At 48.9% G+C, this 20,019-nt stretch overlaps 1 protein-coding gene across 2 annotated transcripts in view; it reads right to left on the reverse strand.

The window, feature by feature from the left end:
* Positions 1–451: 451 nt before the first annotated feature.
* CTNNBL1 (catenin beta like 1) overlaps positions 452–20,019 on the reverse strand; it is a 170,494-nt gene continuing 150,926 nt past the window's right edge. For both annotated transcript variants that reach the window (XM_006051738.4, XM_044927661.2), the window contains exons 14-16: positions 11,356–11,493; positions 11,043–11,115; positions 452–633 (exon numbers count right to left, since the gene is read on the reverse strand). In XM_006051738.4, the coding sequence (XP_006051800.1) occupies positions 545–633; positions 11,043–11,115; positions 11,356–11,493 (300 nt within the window). In that variant the 3' untranslated portion in view covers positions 452–544. The remainder of the gene's footprint in view (positions 634–11,042; positions 11,116–11,355; positions 11,494–20,019) is intronic.

Consider the following 20,019-nt stretch of genomic DNA (forward strand, 5'->3'; position numbering starts at 1 on the left):
GGCCAAACCACAGATTCTGACTTAATCCTTCTGGGGTGGGACCAACATGGATACATACTTCTAGGTCCCCTCTCCAACCAGAGCAACTCTGATGTGTGGTTGAGTTCAGACCACTGCTCTGAGGATGGCATGCTCTGTGGCCAGCCTTGCAGCGCCATGGAAGCCCTTCCACACGAGCCATGTGCCCCCTGTTACAGGCTCAGCCCCAGAGAGATCTCCAGTCCACGCCTTCACCTTTCCAGCTGCAGACGGGCAGCCTCCCCGCGACCCCCAGGGCAGCAGAGTGGCCACCTCATCACTGATGATCACCTCATCATCTGCTCTCAGAGCCTCTGGTTTCTCACTGGAAGGGTGAGGCCCACCATCAAGCTTCCTTAGCCGTGTCCTGTGAGCGCTGCGGGGAGAGGTGTCAGCTAAAGGTCAGACGGTACAAAGAACACCAGCCCGGGGATACCAAAACTAACTTTAATTTGTCCAAAAGTCACATCGAGCTCCACAAAGAGTTTCCGGAGGAGCCCCAGGGAGGCCCCGCTGCTGAGCCAGCCTAGAAGTTCTCCAGCAAGGCCAGGATGCGCTTCTGTTCGCTCTCCCGGAACTCCGGGCTCCGGCCGTCCCCGATGTTCTCCGCGTACTCTGGGGAGACAAAGGCAGGGTCAGGGGGAGTCTGGGGAGTGGGGGCCATCGTGGCTGGGTCATGTCGCACCTCTCCCTGAACCCTGGCAACCGGGGGTGTGTGCCTCCAGGGGCACCCACAGCGGTGGCTGTGCCCAATCTCCTTGGGTCCTGCCCTCGAGGTCTGTGGTGGACCAACTCCCTGGCCCCTGCTCGCGATCCTCTCCAGGCGAGCCTTCCTCCACTTAACATATACAGTGTTAACTATGGGCAGGCACTGCCCCAGAGCCGGTGGTTCTGAGTATGACCCCAACCACCAGCAGCAACGTCATGTAGGAACTTGTTAGAAACGCTGATGTCAGGAGCTCCCCAGTGGTCCAGTGGTGAGGACTCGGCACTTTCACTGCTGAAGCAGGTGTGCAGGGGAGTATCTGGGAGCGAGCGGCAGGGGGCAAGCAGAGCTGGGGCTTCAGTGGGGAGCAGACCTAGTCCCGCTGAGAGGGGAGCGGGCGGGGTGGGCACGGGGCAGGCGGGCCCCTGTTGGCACTTCCCCGGAGATGAGAAGTTACGAGAGAGCTGTAAGCAGAGGAATGACATGATCCGTCTGTTCAGCAGCGCTCACTCCAGCTGCCACGAGGAAGACACAGTGAAGGGGCCAAGGGCAGAAAGAAGGGGATGTGATTTGATGGTGGTCTGGCCCAAGGTCATGGTAGAGGAGAGATGTCTTCAGATTTTAGATGTATCCTGACGGTGCCTCCAGCAGGATGGGGTGGGAGAGGAAGAGACGTTGGATACTGAAGTCACCAAGAAATACGACAGGAGAGGTGGAGATGGTGGAGAGGGTGACAGTGAGCTCGAACTCCTCCAAGGGATGAGGGGAACAGGTGTCCATGCCACAAGGACGGGGGCTGGGGTACAGTCCACTGCTGCTGAGATTCAAACCAATGGGTGTTTTCTGGGAAAAAGGGAGGAGGAATAGTCTAGAGGTGCCCAGGAGAAGCATGGAAGACCCCTCTCCCATCTTCACCGGCAGACGGTCTGTGAGAGAAAGCAGGTACCACCTGAGTGGGCCCATCCCAGGGAGACACAGTTTCAGTCAGACCAGGAAGATACCGGAAATAACGTCTAGAGAGAATGGGATGCAGGACACGATGCTGATGGCAGGATGTCATCAGAGCTGTACGGTGGGTAAACGTACCAGTTTACCTGTTACCCCAGCACAACACGTAACACTCCTTCATTTTATTCTCGAAAGTGTCCGGGCCCCCAGGTTATGTGGGCAGCTGGTTTTAGGAGGTGGGAGGGAGTGGGACATGGCCCAGACATGATGTACGGAGCTTTGGGATGAGAGGGCAGGGCTGGGTAGTGAGTGGCGCCCCGGGCTTCCTGGGGTGACTCCCACGAGCAGGGGCACAGAGCCCGGTGGACGGCGGTCCTGCTCCTCTGAGCGCTGACCGTGCCCTGCCCCTGCCCTCGGGAGATGCTGCGACATCATCAGGTTTGAATCCTGACCCTGACTCACAGTCCCAGGGGGCCTTGCATGGTCTCCCCTCTGAAAATGCATGTAAAGAGCTTAGTGATAACACATGTTTCAGAAACACCGGCTCCCTTCTCCAGCCTGCTTTGCTCAGGCCAGTAACGTCTCTCACTGCAATCCCACACAAGTCCCACCAAGTCACCTCTGACTCCCGCTCCCCTCCTCAGGCCTCTGTCTCCCGTCACAGGCCTGACTTCTGGATGATCCTCTACTTGTCCCTCCATCCAGACTGGCAGCTTTATGAAGGCAGGGGCTTTTGCCTCACTTTCAGTTAAATTCCCAGCAGAGCCGGGCTGACAGCCAACTCCTGGCTGTTTAGTGAATAAACTCCCAAGAGCAGTGAATCAGGACGAGTACCTGCATGTCTGCCCCCAGCCCCCTGTCTGGGGTGGCCAGAGATGGAACAATAGAAAACTCTCCCACAAAAGGCATCTGCATAATAAAACATCTGCAGATCCAAATCAGACAAAGACTTGGGGAAAGGAGGAAAGCCTGCAAACCTCCCCCACTTCCCTTCCCCTACCTCCTTCCCCCACCGTGCTGGGGCAATCCTCTTGCTCCTGCCACTTTTGCATGTCTCCATCCTCTTTATGACTCTGGACATGTGCCGGAAGAGGCGATACGGGATTCAGACACGTGCCAGCTGTGTGTCTCCCCCCCTCCCGAAATCATCCTCTCCTGTGAGGCCCATCCATCACCTCCAACAGCAAATGGCTGTGATTCCTTCCATGAAGGCTCCTTAAAGGGAGGGCTGGGGTGATGGGAGAACAGGAAGTGGGTGGTGGGAGAAGGCTCTGGGCTGGTATCTTTTTACTCTCATGTGAATGATCTAGTCGCTGCCCCAGGAGAGAGAGAAATGACCATTATAGCATTTAATACCCTCAAAGGCCTGGCCTGAAAGCAAGAATCTTAATGGACTGAACTAACACTTTGTTCTCCTAATGGATTCTCAGACCCAGGAGAGAAGGAAGTGAGACACAGTCTGATCCTTTGGGGCAATACTTTTCCAAGAAAAGCCAGCTTCCCTGGAGGGACCTTATTGCTTTCCAGGGATGCGCAGAGTAGAGCACCAATGTCTGTATCAGTCCCCTTGCTGAATCGCCGCTACCAAGGCTGTAAAAAAAACGCCTGCCACCACGGTACACAGAACACCGGTCAATGGACAAGTCTCCTTGGATGCTCCACAAGCGGAGAAGGAGGAAACAGTCAGATTACCTGCTCTCTGGAGATGGGCTGTGAAGGAAGGGAGTAAAATGAGGAAGAGGGGCTGTCCTGCACAGAGTGGAATGGGACCTCACATGTGGGCAACACTGTTGATGTGCCAGGCATTTATATATGTTGTCTCACTGAATCTTTGCAGCAATCCTACAAGGCAAAGAGCACCTTCTCTGTTTACAGATGGGGAAACTGGGGCTTATTAGAGAGCTGAAGCAACCTGCCCAGGTGCAGCATGGCAGAGGGGCTGAGATTCAAACCAAGAACATGTGTGAGAAGTCAAGAGGGCACTTCCAAAGCTACTGGGGGGCAGGGGAGCTGGTCCCGAAAGTGGCATCCTTTTCTCTAGGCAGTACCCTACCCCGCCTGTTCCCCATCCTTTGTGGAAAAAAGTCTCCAAGGCAGTCCAGCTCTGGCAGGGCATCTGGTGTCAATATCCTCATAACAGGTAAGGCTCTGGAGGGGATGTCCCGGGGTCAAGGGGCCTCAGCAATCAGAAGAGACGTGGAGTGCTGGCTGGGGCCATGCTCCCTCGTGCCTGGTCACTGAATGTCAGGGCTGACAGGGCTCTCAGAAATGTACAGCAACCCGGAGGGACAGGTGAGCGGCCAGGGGCCCACAGAGAGCCGGCCCCGGAAGCAGACCTGACAAGCCCTGACTGCTCTCCCACTGGCCCTGGCAGCTGGTACCAGCTGTGCACCTCACGTCTCACCCTCCACCCCTGACCCTGACTTGTTCTTTGTTTCCAGAGTGGAATCCTATTTGGAGCAAACCGCGGTGGTGCCAGCTACCTCCGGTGCTTACGGCTGCTGCAGCAATTTATAAATATGGAACAGGCCCTCCCAGAGTCTCAGGAAAGAGTTCTCTTTGCGGTGTGTGTGTGTAAGAAAGGGAGAGACTGGAGGGGAACAAAGAGATGCTAGATGAAGGGAGAACTTCGGGGTTAGGGAGAGGGAGGGGGAGAGAGTGAGTCGGTCTGGAGAGTGAGAAAGACGGGGCAGATACATCCACTCCCTTCTCTCCTTCCCCAGCATTTTCAAATGCTCTTATAATAAAGGCTTTGATCGAGCTTAGAAACAGACAGCAGCGTTGAACGCATAAATATTAAAGCAAACTTTAGACAGCAGGTTTACTGTTCAGACATGGAATCTGAGCTATTCTGTTTATGTTAAGAGGGAGAGGGAGGGGCACCCTGACTGGAAGATGGGGAAGAAGTGTTGTCCAGGACACAGACTGGGACTGGCGCTCACAAGCCCGGTTCAGATCCCTGGACCTTTAGCCTTAAATGCTCACCTCTGAAAAAGTGCAGAAGGAAGGGTGACTGGGGAGAAGAGGAACGTCAGCATTTTTACACTGAAAACCCTTGAAGACATAGAAATAATAATGAAATAGAAACTAGGAGAGTAAGGCCCTTGAGGTCTAACAGAGATTCCTCAGCGACAAGGATAGATGCGGAAGGACTAACGTGGCTTCTCTGGAGGAGAATGTTGTGCTGGGGCTGCAAGTGGGGGGTGTAAGTTTCATCAGGGACATCAGGACGGTGAAACTTACTTAAGGAGAAACAGAAGGAAGCTTATTCTTTGCTTACGAAGCTAATAGGGTCACATCCCCACAGACTGTTTTTCCACAGACATTTCAGCTGTCTGGAAAAGCACCACCACCCCACCCGCCCCACCCTTGAAGAGTGAGGTCTGGGTTGGGCTTTCCTGACTGCCTCTGAGTCCAGGCTGTTGCCAGCACCGGTGAAAGGATGAGGGCAGGGAAGGGAAGGAAGGAATCTGCATTTACTGAGCAAGTATTCTGTCCCAGGTCCCCAGCTGCATCTCTATCTCAGCCATCCTTGGGGGCAATCTTCACTTTCGGTTTGCTTTTTACAGAGGAGGAAACCCAGGCTCACACATGTTATCTACTAACTTACCCCAAGTTACAGAGAGCCAGAATCCTGCTGGACTGTGCATCTCAGTTCTACCTCTTCCCATGTAAGCTGGGACTCAAGTCACACCGGTAAAGGTAGCTAATGTCATCAGACACTTATCATGTGCCAACATGGAAGCCCTTTACTGCAGAGCCTCATCTAATTCTCACAGCAAACTTTGGAGGCGAGTTATTCATCTCCATCTTATAGATGCAGGAACTGCTTAGGGGGAGGGCAGGTAGCTGCCCGAGGTTAAAGAGGCCCCTCTTTAGGATCCTTTCCCGCCTCCCTAAATCCTAGAGGCTCCAGCAGCCAAGGCCTGGTGGAAGTCACACACACACAAACATGTCATCAAAGAGAAATCCCAGCAGCTTCCGTAGCTTGCAAATCACAGAGGCCAAGCTCAGGTTACCAAGCGCTCCAAATCAATACGGGAACACATGTTTAGGAGCTCCTGAGAAAGGACTTCAAGCCATAAGGAATACAAGCAAATCAAAGGGCCAGGAGCCAATCTCTGAAAGCGTTCTGAAGACTTTGGCTCAGTCTTTTCACCACCACTGAGAGTTTTTTGAGTCAGTAATCCTCTAAGCTTTCCTCTGCCAAACAGCCTACCACCACATGGTCTTAACTTTCACCAGTGACTGAAACATTCAGGAGATTCACTGGAGGCTTCCACAGTAAGCCCTGGCACAAGTATTTATACTCAAAGTATTTCCAGGTCACAGGTCCTACTCCACATCCAACGAGGGGACCACTCAATGTACCCCTGTGTCTACCTATGGAGGTGTCACGTTTCGAGAAGCCACGTTCTTATTTAGTCATCAGCTTCATGGGGACAGAACGTGCAAGGGTGGCTGCCAGAGGCTAGGGGACGGGGGAATGGGGAGTGAAGGGTTTAATGGGTACAGCCTTTCAATTATGCTGAAATGAAAGTAAGTTCTGTGGACAGGTGATGGTGATGGCTGCGATGGTTAAGATGGTAACTCCTGTGCATGTTTTACCACAATTAAAAAACAAAAACAAGCACCTCTTCTTGCAGCCTCTCTGGGTGGGTCTTCAGGCTCTCCATCTCCAGCAGAATTAACTGTGCTTTCTTGATTCCCACTCCATCTCTTAGCACTGACTTCAGTCTGCTTTGTGTAGCGGTTATTTATTCCTCATGTGATGGGACTGAAACCCCCTGGGGACAGGGTCTCCTCGGTGTGTCTAGGGAGCCCACCGAGTGCCCTGTGATGCTGCTGGGTGCTCTGAAAAGATTGCCACCCTGAATTTTCTTTCTTGAAATGCTTGAGGAGTGTATCAGCCAACTGGCCCAGTTAGAGCTTTCCTTTCCGCCAGATGGAAAGACCGACTGAGTCTGGATCCAGTTTTCCTGCATTAAGAGCGACTCGGGTAACGCCACTTAACCTCTGCAGGTCCTGGCTTCCTTGTGGGCACAATGGAGAGTGTAATCCTGCTTTTAGGGCTCTTGTGAGAACCGGAGAACAAACATTAAAAGCCTGGCACAGAGGATGTGCTTGGGAGTGACCACTCTATCTACTGTGACCCTGATTTCAGGAACACCACAAAGAAGCCTGAAGTGCATCCCCAGTAAGCATTAGCCGAGCCCCTTCTCTGTGGCATGTGCGGCCTAGGCACCATAAGATAAAAGGCAGGACTACTGTCACTGCCCGTGTGGAGCACACGGTCTTTCTCTAGTACGGAGACCGCTGCCCCCCAGGTGGGTGCCACAGGCCTCGGGCCAGAGCGGCTACCCGTTCAGGGAAGGCTGGACTTCAGGAGCACTGAGTACGCAGCCTGCAGACCGAGGCACTTTAATGAGCCATCAATTATTTCTAGCTCTCGTGGCACCCCCAGTACAAAAGGAGGGAGGGAAACTGTGAGAAAGGGGACAGAAATAAAATGGGAAGAGTCCCCTGCTGGGCCTGCCTCATCAGCGTTTTCCTGAGACCCCAAGGGATCCATCAGCTGTCATCCTGGCAGCAAAACTTGGGAAATATGTAGGCCATAAAATCAAAGAAAAAAGCTTGCATCTAATTAGTATGATAAAAAAAAAAAAGGGACGCAACCCAAACCAAAAAACAAAATTAAAATCAAAGACGACAGACTGATGAGCTGGTTTTCTTTATGAGGCTTTGTTTTTTTGTGCATTTTGATGGAATGAAGGCTGGGGGAGGGAGTGAAGGCTTTTAAGAGGTGGGCCTAAAGCAGAAGCCCAGCCATCGCCCCCCACCTAGTCCCGTGGTAGACTCACCCCTTTTCAACCTCAGCACTGTCTGGAGGGTGCTTGCTGGACCGCATTCACGGGCTGAGGAAAGGTGGACCGTGGTACAGCTCTGCCACCCAACACCGCAGACAGACGGGTTCCTGGGGCCAGTGTGAGCCCTTTATTATAACCTTAGCCTTCCATCTGGAGAGAACGCTTTTTTGTTTGTTTGTTTTTTGTGGTCAGCATCCTCTGAGGACATCTTTGACCTGGGCAGTGGCATCTGATTCCCTGGCTTTAAATATCACCTCCCTTGTAAAGACTTCCAGTTGTCCAAACTAGCACTTCTGCCTGAATGAGAATGTCTGCTCTCCGCTGGCCAACAATGGGGTGCAGGCACTGCCTGTCCCCCCAAACTCACCATGTATCCAACAGAACTCGAGAGCCTTGTCCAGAAACACTCCCAACCCCACCTGATGCTCCAGCCTCCCACATCCCTGTGAGGCCTCCCCTGATGGGGGAGACTCCGTATGAAGGCCACTGACATCCTGTTCCGCCTCAGGCCTCTGCTCCCACTGCCTGGGATGTGCTTCCCACCCTGGACAACCTTCCCAGTCCTGAGAGCATCCTTTCTCTTCCCTGGGATTCCCGGGTGTGGCCTGTGCCTCCATTACTGCCTCCTTATCACTCCTTTAACACTCTGTTCACAACTTCAACACAGCACTTATCACGTTATAATTAGTTTTGAGTCTTTCTCCCACTAGACCATGAACCCTTAGGACAGGGATCTTGCTGATTCTTCCCTGTCTCTCTAGCCCTGGATACAGAGCCTGGCACCCAGCAACACTGGCTGAGTAGTTGCTGAAGCATGTATTTTGTTTGGCTCAGTGGTACAGAATCTGCCTACCAAACAGGAGATGTGGGTTCGATCCCTGGGTGGGGAAGACCCCCTGGAGAAGGAAATGGCAACCCACACCAGCATTCTTGCCCGGATAATCTCATGGACAGAGGAGCCTGGTGGGCTACGGTTCATGGGGTTGCAGAGAGTCAGACAGGACTTAGCGACTAAACCATGTCCCCCCAAAAGACTAAAAACTCTATGAGGGCAGGAGCTGTGTGACACCTCAGTAGTACAGTATTAGCACTGTGCTGAGCCCTGAGGAGTCTCAGTAAATATCTGCCAGTTTAAATTCACACAAGGGTAGGGTTGAATTGAACAACGTTTAAAATATTCCCTGGGTGTCCACTATGTGCCTGGCATTGCTCTAGGTGCTGAGGAGACACAGGGATCAAGCCAATGGCCCTGCATCATGGAGCTTACATTTTAATGCATGAGACACACAGAACAAGTAAACAGAGACATAAATAAAAATAATTACAGACTGTGATAAGGGCTAGGAAAGAAATAAACACGGTGCTATGATGGGAAATAACAGATGGAGAGAAGTGGATTGATTCAGGATTGAGGCTGGAGGCAGGAATGGCAGATTTACCAAGGAACTGGCTGTGAAGGGGGCTGGAGAGAGAGCTGAAGGGCCGGACCTGGGTCTGGAAGGAAGGAGGGACCTGAGATCCTGGAGAGTGGGGGAAAGAAAGCGACTGGGGAGAGGAACAAGAGTGGTGGAATGAACGCAGCATCTGTGCAGGCTGTTCACCTGCTCACCCGGCCAGACAATCAACAAATGTGTACTCAGCACCCACTACGCGCCCAGCACTTTAACAGGCACTTGGGGAATAAATCGGGCTCTGAGGGGCACAGAGGCTGGCTCGCAACAACTGAAAATCCTGAATAACCTCAGGTACACATGTTAGGATGTTAGGAAGAAAAGCATCCCCCTACTAGGTGTTAAAAACACTCTTCCTTTCTCAGAAGATCACTATTTTGATCGTGGGGATGGAGGTGCAGGGAGAAGCTTAAATGCAAGACAGCGGAGCTGAGAGTCACAAAAAGTTCTAACTGAACGTGTGGGCATTGAAAATGAATGTTCTTTAGAGGCTGGGCTTTCTCATCGCCGCCGCCGCACCTGAGGGAGGAGGCGGCCTGACACCTGAAGCAGTAACTCACGGGGGAGAAGGGAGCACCCAGGATGCCACTACGGGAGACGCGAGGTGAGGCTCATGGATGGGTTCCCCCTTTCCTTTTTCTCAGGGGGAAGACAATAAATTCCAGTGCCTCATAGGCTCCATCTGCAAAATGGGCACAAGATTTACCATCCCCACGCGCCGGGGAGCGCAGTGATGATCATGTGGCTTCCAGTCCTAGGTTTTCACCCACACGGTTCCTTTGTTTTGGAATGTCTAAGACCCAGCTCAATGTTCCTACTCCCACACAGCTTCCCGTGGGATGTTAGCCGTGCCTCACTTGTAACACTGCTGACGATAGTTATCATCACATTTCATAATACTCACAATAGCATTTACCAAGCAAATAGCAAATACTCAGCTAGCATTTACCAAGAACTTATGAACTGGAGATACTTTCCATGCATCATCTCATTTAATCCTTGTACCTATTCTAGGAGGTCTCTGAGCAATTGGATATCTTGCCTGATGTAGCACCACAAACAGAAGGAACAGGATTCACTTCCAGGAGCCAGATCCCAGAACCCAGGGCTCTTAACGTCTCCTCACTCTATTATATATATCGTTTATCTTCACATTTCATCTCCCACCTGTAATGGGAGTTATAAGCCACTTACCCGCACACCCTTCAAGTAAATCTAGCCTAATTCCTCAGCTAAGAAGTGGGCAGAACAAGGGTCAGAGAGAGACACGATGTGGCTGCGGTACCGTGCACCATGACTCTGAACTCTGGTGTTATCAGTAAAGTCCAGCAGAGGCTCCCGCTGCTACGTGGGCTGGTCTGTGCTGAGTGGTCCAAGGGCGGGCGCTGCACCACAAAGCTGACTGAGAGCGTGCTCACCGACCAGGGGCTTCCCGGGAGCCGCTCCAGCTGAGTCAGGTCCAGCCAAAGAGCCAACAGTGTTTGACGGGCCCGCTGGGCAAGGTGAAGGAAATTCACCCGGGCACTTCCTGTGTGCTGGCCACTAGGCTGGATGCTGTCATGTAGCATCTCATGAACGTTTCCAAATTTCTTCTAGATCTTGCTCACACAGCTGGGGGAAGGCAGAGCTAGCACTGGAAAGCACGCATGCTTTTTCTCCTGCCTCAAACTCACTTCCTTCTGCCTTAACTCCAGGTAGTTCTTATTAGTTTGGCTTTTTTTCCCCTAAGAAAGCAATTTCCTTTCACTACATGCAGTTTGGACCTGGATTTTTGTGTGTTTGTGTGTGTGTGTGTCTTAATTTCCAATCCCTAGTGCTTCTTGTTTGTGTTTTTAAAATTCTGGAAGTGGAGAATCAGAGGCAGAGATTAACTAGGTTAGTCTTTGGTATTCTGACAGGATGATCTGGACACAGACCGAACTGGACAACACACTTAAGCCTGCAGTACAGAGAATGCTACGCACCAAATTCCAGGCATATAGACACAGATGGAAAGAAAGCATCATCTAATTAATTCCCTGGAGCCCCAGACACACGCAACATCCAACTCACCCTTGATGATGTGCCTGACGATTTTGATGGAGCTTCCACGCATATTCAGGATCTGGTGAACCCTCTGGCGAATCTAATAAGGAAAAGAAAGAGTGGACAGAGAAAGAAAGAGCATCATTTGTCCTGGTAGACATCAGAATACATCACATTGGAAGTATTCCCTTCACCCCCATCCCTGAGAAAGAGGCCCCACGTAGAGTGAAGGAATTCAAGGAGTGTGTGATCCACTTCCTTCTTTGAGAGACTCTCCCCTAAGCCGGTGGCAGGCAAGGAGGCAGGGATGGATGGGCCCACCCAGGGCAGCCCCTCCTACCTGGGGCACGTTGGCATTGCAGATCTCTGCCATGATGTAGCAGATGTGCTGGAGGACAAACAGCCCAGCATCCAAGCGCCGGAGGTAGAACTCGTCCTCGATGTCATTGTCTATGATTTCTCCACGCCGGACCATGTCCTAGAAAGGAATGAACATTGGGGAACAAAAGTCAGATGGTGAGTGGAGGAGGAAAGAATAGGTTTCTAGTCCTCTCACGATTCACAAAAGAGTAGTAACGACAGCTACAACAACAAAAGAAAACCACTCTGCCTTCATCTGCCTCCTGCTCGTCTCCTTATTCTAAAGTATCTTACATTCTCATTGTCAACGGACTAGAGGCTCACGGAGTCAAGACTAACGTCCATTATTTTCTCTATACAATGACTCAAGGCCAAAATGATCTCATCCACACATTCAACCTGAAAAAATAAGCTGATGGGAACATAAATCTATTTATCTGCTTCTACTCAGTCTTTACCCTTTGGTTCCCGCCTCCATCAGTAACCTCTCTACAAGATATACTTAACTCTCTTTTTCTTCCAAATTAAATTAACCTAGGGAGGAGAGGTCCGCTTTCTCTATATCTGTTTTGGTGCTCTTCTGATGGTGCAGGTACCCATTCTACGTGTCCCTTTTGGCTTATATTTCGTTAGATACAAAACGCCAACCTTTCCGTTTCATTCCACGAGTTCAATACTTCCTCAAGGTCAAAGAGCTAATCTCTTTCCTCTTCAGGGAGTCTCTTTCCTAAAGTTTTGTAACCCAGACCTATCAGACTTGCTCTCCCCATATATGTTCCTGTAGAGTGGATTCTTTAAAAATCAAACCTAGCTTTATCCAGATACAATTGATGTACCACAGTATTCAACCATGTAAAGCAACAGTTTTGCGTGTAGTCAGTTATGCAACCACCACCACACTCATCGCAGCATATTTTCATTCCACTCCACCCCAAAGCCCCTCATCCAGAGGATTACCACCTCTGCCAAGACAGCTCTTCTTCCCGTCTCAGGGCCTTTACTGCCTCGCTTCCTAAGGGTTCTGGGATATCTCTCATGCCAACACTATAAAGCAACCTCTCCTACAGAGCCTTCCTTGATCATTTAAGGATAACAAAACTCCTTTCCAAAATCCCGGACAGCACCCTTGCAGGCCACTCCATGGCACACCGTCTTTTGGCCCACCATATCCACACTGATTTCAGTTACCATCAGCTCCCTGTTTCTACAACTCCCTCTGTTTCATGAGGGTGGGCTGTGAGCTCTGTGAAAGTGGGGACTGAATTCTGTCTTTACATCCCCGGCTCAGTAAACATCCACGTGGTGAATGAGAGGAAAGAGACATAACTGCTTCAGGCTGTCAGAGTCGGAACTGGGTGAGGGACTCGTTCTGCACGACTAGCAGATTGGTCTAAGAAGACAGGTGCTTGAATACACGCTTCTGATGACAACAATCCATTTCTTAATTCTGTCAGTGGTTTTATGGCCATGGTTCCCTCTGACAATTCAGCCACCTGTCACTGATGGAAGCCCTGGGGACCCTGCTTTCCACTCTCCCAAACTCGAAGGACTTACCACCGTGGTCATCAATCTCCAACCAGTATCCTTCAGAGACTATTTAGACACAGATAACGTGCTTCTTTATTTGCCCAGGGGGCCTGCCTGTAGCTACTTTTCATCTTGTTCCTAAAGGCCTCTGTCTGTGAGGCAAAAGAAGGCTCTAGGTTTGCCAGGCCCGGCGCTGCCTGGTAAAGCACCGCCACTAATTCAGAGCTTTGTGTAGTAGCAAGTTCCTTGGTGATCTGGTGATAGTGTTAATGGTCACGAGGTAGTCACGGAGCACCGGACTGATGTCCAAGGAGTTTAAAAATAGAAGGGCCTCTTCAGTTTCTCATTTGTTCATAATCATAGCTTCCTGCTCCACAACTCCTAAGTGTTCAACAGCTGGGGGCACAGGAAGGAAAATTACTCTTTGACTTCCACTCATGCAAAAAGCATTTGCGGCTAATACTTCACATTTCTATAATGCGGTGGAGTTTAAAGTGTTATTATATATATGGTCCTTATTACCAAATTTAAAGCGAGCAGGGAAGGGATATTAATCCCACTGTACAAATTAGAATCCAAGGCACACAGAGGTTAAGTAAGTTGTTCATAATTACATAATTACCAGTTACTCGAATATGGACTCCCCAGGGACAGGAATCCTGTCTGATTCATCTCTGAGGTGGAAATGAATAACACGAAGTGGATGCTCAGATCCGGACCCTGCTTAACTGCCCTATGGCAAGAACACTGTTCCAAGCACTGAGTGAAGGCAGAAAAGGAGTAAGAATGAAGCTAAGGGGATGTGCTGGTCTTAGTCACCAAGGAGCTGCCGGTCTGACTGGGAAGATCACAGCAACACAGAAAATGATCAAAAAGTAAAGGGATGCAGTGCGTCTACAAGTTTAAAGTAATTACAAGTGGTGGGTGCTAATCAGGGTTGGTTATAAGACACTGGGAAGAAGTGACTTTTGGATAAGGCTTCAAGGCTTTTGACCGGCAGATGCAGGACAGATGACTTAAGAATGAAGGCAGGGACTCCCCTGGCGGTCCAGGGGCTACGACTCCATGCTCCCAAGACAGGGGGCCCAGATATGATCCCTGGTCAGGGAACTAGATCCCACACATGGCAACTAAGAATTTGCATGCTGCAACTAAAGATGCCATGCGCTGCAACTAAGATCGGAGATTCTGTGTGCTGCAACTACGACCTGGTGCAGCCAGAGAAATAAATATTAAAAAAAAAATAAACTGAAGGCATTTTTGTGGCCTGAAGCCTTATGCAAAATGCATTATGCTGTTCAACTTTCTGCTCATTGGCCTTCCCCCCCACAACACACACAGCATAAACAGGCCTGCCCTCCCTTTTCTGGCCCCCTCACGTTTGCTTGTGATGTTGGTACTCTCCCCACACCCCAATATCTATCGTAATATAAAGTCCAAAATGTGATATTCCTTATAAAATTTTTCCTGAGATATTTAAAAACTTGTACCCTACAAAGCACCTTGCATATTACTTTCTGCAAAGCAGACTCTTGAAAAGCATTTGTGAATCTGTCGGCCAGAGAAGTGAGACAGGATGAGCTGCAGACTATGCTGTGCAGGAAAGTGAATGAGGATGTGTGAACACCTGTCTGACGGACATGGTGGCTTCAAGTGTTGAGAGGTAGGCAAAGTGTACAGCTCGTAGGTTGCACAGTGTCAGCCTATATGAGAAGCAGATCAGATGGAGAAGAGAAGAGGGGTGGAGGGGGAGAGAGAAGAGAGACCAATCCCTCAGTGCAAACCTGGGAACGTGGGGAGAAACATATTCATTCATCCACTGGTAAAGAACACTAGCTCAGTGTTCCTGAACACTAACTATGAACCAGCTATTATATGATGTGCTGGGGGCAGCAAAGATAAATAGGACAGTCTACAGAATCAAGGAGATTAAAGGCTAATGAGGTTAACAGGTATGAACAAACTTCTTTTTTAAATGTAGTAATGGCCATTATGAAGGACCTTGCAAATTGTACTGAGTGCCAGAAGGAGAGGCACTCAGTACCTCAGTACCTGTTTTGTTTTGGTTATCAGGAGAGTTCCAGGAAAATATAACATTTGAGCTGGATTCTGAAGAAGCATGACAAGCTGGAAAGCACATTCTAAGCAGAGGGAGCAACAATAGCATGGGTCAGCTTGGTGAGGGTGGAAGTACCCCACAACAGTGAGATACCACTGTTACTAACAGAGAAAGAAGGGAGTGTTTCTTTGCTTATTAGATCTTAGCTCCTGGCACATCATAGTTTTTGATTGATTACTAAATACCAGGCATTGTGTGAGGCAGTCTGAATAGTAACCGTTGCCACCACCATCTACCCGCCTTGCGGGAGAAGCTTGTGTTTGCTGAGGGCTTAGTTTGCTGAGTGCCAAGTGCTTTACCTACACCGACTCCATTACTTCCCACAAATACTATGAATGAGATGCTTAGATAGCATCACTAACTCAATGGACATGACTCTGAGCAAACTCTGGGAGATAGAGGAGCCTGGCATGCTGCAGTCCATCAGGACGCAAAGAGTCAAAAACGACTTAGTAGCTGAACAACGACAATAGGGATCATCGCCCCTATTTCCAATGAGGAAACTGACTCAGGCCGAACAACCTCCCTAAGGTTAGTGGGAAGGAGGACGGGGGACTCAAATCCAAGTCTGTGCTCTCTCTTCATGCTACCACGTCTGCGGAGGCATGACAGATTTTAGAGCGGGTTGGAGAACAAAGGAAGATACTAAATTAGAGTGGTAGAATGGCTTAGGAACAGAGCTTAGCAAAATTAAATTTCTCCAATTACGTCAGAAGTGCCCTGGTAGTTTTTCCTTTTCACACTCTTCCCCGCAATCTGATCCTCTTTTAACCAGACGCACTGTACCTTCCAGTTTCTCCAAATGTTGTCATGTGGAAAGGATGGACCCAAGAGAGCACTGCCAAACCCTATTTTTTCCTCCTTTCCCAGAACTTCAAGACTCCGACAACGTTCACTTCGACATTCTACTTTTAGACATGAGGCCGCGTGATTTGAAAGTGAAATTTTCAAATGCAGATCTGAGACAGGATTGCAGTTCATTTCCAGGAGAGGCATCACCATAACTGCACTGAACACACACACAAAGATGAAACAGAGATTGGCTTCGAAGATGGGAGTTTCTGCCTTGACAGTTGTAGAAGCATCAGAGAAACCAGCATGGAGAGCTGGTGACTCCTGTCAGGACAGCACCTAATCTAGCCTGTTACAACTCTGTGGCATGGAATATTTGCTGCCGAGTGGATTCAGGGAAGGTGAGCACAAGTGTGTACCTCATGTTTAAAGGGAAATTTAAAAAAAGCAAGGTGATTATGTATTATTCTGATGGAAAATAAGGAAGTCTGGGTAAGAATTGTTTAAGGCACATTTTCTTAAGTTCTGGTCTTTTTAAAAAAGAAGTGGGATGGTATGTCACCTTTATTATCCACGCCTGTCTTACTCTGTGTGAACAGAGCCAACTTTTTATAAATGGATTAATGAATTTCTGGCTCCTTTTCTTGGTTTCTAAGATACTAGATAACAATTTGATCTTGCGATAAGAACGTGATACAGTTCTTTGGATTTCTGAGTGTGAGGAAAAAGAGCTAGACATTGGAAAGAACTAAGCAAATGGGATCAGATCTCAACTCAAACTTACTAGGGTCCATAGGCAAGTCATTTAAATTTTTTCGGCCGTGACTGCTTTGCTTGGAAACTAGAAGCCTCAACTGTATCTGCGAAGGGAAATACAGTTCCTGAGTGCCAACTCGAATCCACTAGAATGGCTATAGAGAACCATATTGGCAAAGTATTGTGAAGCCAAGTTGGAGCTTAGCTGGGGAAGAACACTGAACTCTATTGGCACTGTAAACTCCAGTCGCAGGTTGGGGAGTGACAGGGCTGACTTTTGTCTTCCCTGATTTGATCTTCTTGAAGGTGCCTTTTAGCTTTGATAACCTGTGGCAAATCTAGGACTGAAGCACCTCAACAGCCAGAAGCAATGGGTTTTTGCCCACACACGGGTAAACTGATAGACTGGAGCTGCTGACAGGCAGTGCTCCGAGACAGTCAGAAGGGCCACCGGGAAACATGCCTCCAGTAGTCGTCACCTCAACAGCAAGTGGTGAGCACTGACAATTAGCTCATCCTGTCATCAACAAAGTAACTTCCCTGTAAGAAAGAGACAACTCTTGGATTTGCTGGTATGTTAGAGGGGCTATTTTAAAACAATATGAGTGTGTAAATTGAATGCTCTTAAAGTGGGAACATGATTAATAGAGATTAAAGAGAAATTCCCCCAAACCAGTAGCCTCCTTAAGTATGGTAAAGATATTGTACTTTACCCAATTTCTAAGTGAAAATCTATATACATGTCAAACTATATTTGAAATAGGGCATGAGAGTTAAGATTTAAAGGATGTCTTTCACAAGCTAATACATTCAACTCTCACGTTTGAGAAGAGGGGAGGTGACCGTCTTCTCTGCGAAGCAATGACAACTCAACATCCATGTACGGCATTTTTTTACTCTCCAGAGCACAGGACCTGCATTAACCTCACTTGCTGTAGGTTGTCTGTGCACAGGAAATACCATTTTCAGATTTCACAGATGGAAAAACTGAGATAGACATCAAATGACTGCCACTGAGTTTTGCTTAGAGACTTTAGTGGGATATGATTTCCTAGTCTAAGACCTTTTCCTGTTAGTCCTTTCACTCTGATGAAGCATGGACGAGGGACTTCTCTGGTGGTCCAGGGGTGAAGAATCCGTCTTGCAATGCAGGGGACATGAGATCAATCCCCGGTCAGGGAACTAAGATCCCACATGCTACGGAGGAACTCAGCCTGCGTCACAGCTAGAGAGTCTGTGCAGCACAGCGAAAGACTCTGAATGATGCAACAAAGATCCCACATACTGCAACTAAGACACAAACAAATAAATAAATATGGGGGGAGGGAAGGATGGGCGGGAAAAATGGAATAATAACGGCAAAATTTCCTGGGTCCTCACTGTTTATCAGGCACTATGTTTAGCACAGTGAATTTCTTGAATTCTCACTTTCATAAATTTCTCACTTTTCCTTAAACCCCAAGAGGTAATAAGAATCATAACTATTTCCACTTTCAAATAAGAAACTGAGGTTTAAAGAGGGGAGAATTCTCCCACGGTCACAAAGCTCAGAGCTGAGTAAGTGTTGGAGACAGGATAAAAACCCACATGAGTCTGGCTCCAAGCCTGTGATCACTTCCCTAGTTCAAAATGTCTTTGTTTTATAGACCTTTTCCAGTAGTAGCCTATGAGCAAATAGATGGGGTTTTTCTTCATGCTGTATCTGGGAACCACTGCAAATGACCAGCATTAAATGTAAGGTCATCTAGCTCTTTTGCCTTTTTCTTATAAACTGAAGAAACTTAAAAAAACAAAAAATGAGGAGGGATCTCTAGCTAGACTAGCAAATTCCATGTGTAATTCAGGAGAGTTAAAAAAACAAAAAAAGACAATCTGAAAGGTTTTATTTTGTTCATTCCATAAGAGAGGACTGAATAAAAACTTAGACGGTTATTCAGTGAATAGCGCATTAAGTAGAACAGACTGCAATTCAGGGCAGCATAAGCCTGTTTGGGGGCTGCTAAAATAAACAGATTCGTCTCCAGAGACACACACAAGGAGGTGGTGCGTGTGGCCTCGAGGTACCATTGCTGCAGGGCTGCGTGTGCGTCCCCTCCCCCGCCACATCCTCACTTTAAATGTTAATCTGTCTTCAGAGTGCTACCAAATCACTACCTTGCCAGGTGCCTCTATCTCTCTCCGCAGGCAAGTTGCAAGCCTCCAAATGAGCGTGTGGATGCCACTTCTAATCTGCCCCTGACAGGCGGCCAGCTGCCCCTCGCTGATGGAAGGAGACAGTCATAAAAGAAGCTGCTATGAAGCCAATAGGAATCCCTCTTTCCCTAATAAGCGGGGACATGGCTCAGAACCCCAGCGGGGGTCACTGCTGCTGTGTAGTCATGGACAGGAACTGCCCCGCCACTGAGAAAAGGCCAATTTCCCTTTTTCTTCCAGAGTAAAGGCAGAGACAGGAAAGTGGAGAAGGAGGAGGCACAAACAACAGCCAAACAAAATCTTCTTCCAAGAGCTTCTGAAACAGGGCAGACTGTGAAAGAAGGAGACGAGGGACTGCAAGTCATTTTCAGCAGGGGAAACAGGCTGGAGAACTAGTGAAAGGGATTTTTTTCTTTTTTTTCTGAGAATTTACAGCTAACTGATAGCAGCTCTGATAAGAATCCAAGGATATCAGGCCAGAGTTTGCACAGAGAAAAGAGACTATGTGTTAGGCCAGCCTTAACTCATGAGCATGTGCCCCTCTAAGAAAGCTACCATGAAAACTAACACACACACACATATACACACCAGGTAAGGCATTTCCCAAAAGAATGGAATTTGTGTGTGGCAGAGCTGGGATTTAAACCTGGGCTATATGATGCCAGGGTTCATGTTCCTTCTATGGTAGCATGACGCCTCCATCACAGGTGGCGTCACATCAACCACCTAAATTTAAAAACAAACAAGCAGACTGCTAGACCACTCATTCACTGAATTCTGACAACATATAAGACAGCCTTGTGGCTCTGTGCTAAAAAATCTGCCTGCCAATGCGGGAGATGAAAGAGATGCAGGTTTGATCCCTGGGTTGGTTAAGATCCCCTGGAATAGGAAGTGGCAACCTGCTCCAGTATTCTTGCCTGGAAAATCCCATGGACAGAGGAGCCTGGTGGGCTACAGTCCACGTGGTTGCAAAGAGTTGGACATGACTGAGCACACACACATTCTCCCAAGCCAGCCTCGAGAAAACCAGGGCTTCTGTGAAGCGCTGTGGGAGAGACTGTGAGCCCCCTGAGAGAGGAGGACAGAGAGGATGAGAAAAGCAAAGCAGAGTGCTCAGGGCCAGGGACTTCCCTGGCGGTCCTGTGGTTCAGACTTCACTTTCCAATGCAGGGGGTACAGGTTCGATCCCTGGTCAGGGAGCTAGGATCCCACAGGCCTCATGGCCAAAAAAAACCAACACATAAAACAGAAACA

The sequence above is a fragment of the Bubalus bubalis genome, chromosome 14, assembly GCF_019923935.1.
Source record: "Bubalus bubalis isolate 160015118507 breed Murrah chromosome 14, NDDB_SH_1, whole genome shotgun sequence".
Taxonomy (NCBI): domain Eukaryota; kingdom Metazoa; phylum Chordata; class Mammalia; order Artiodactyla; family Bovidae; genus Bubalus; species Bubalus bubalis.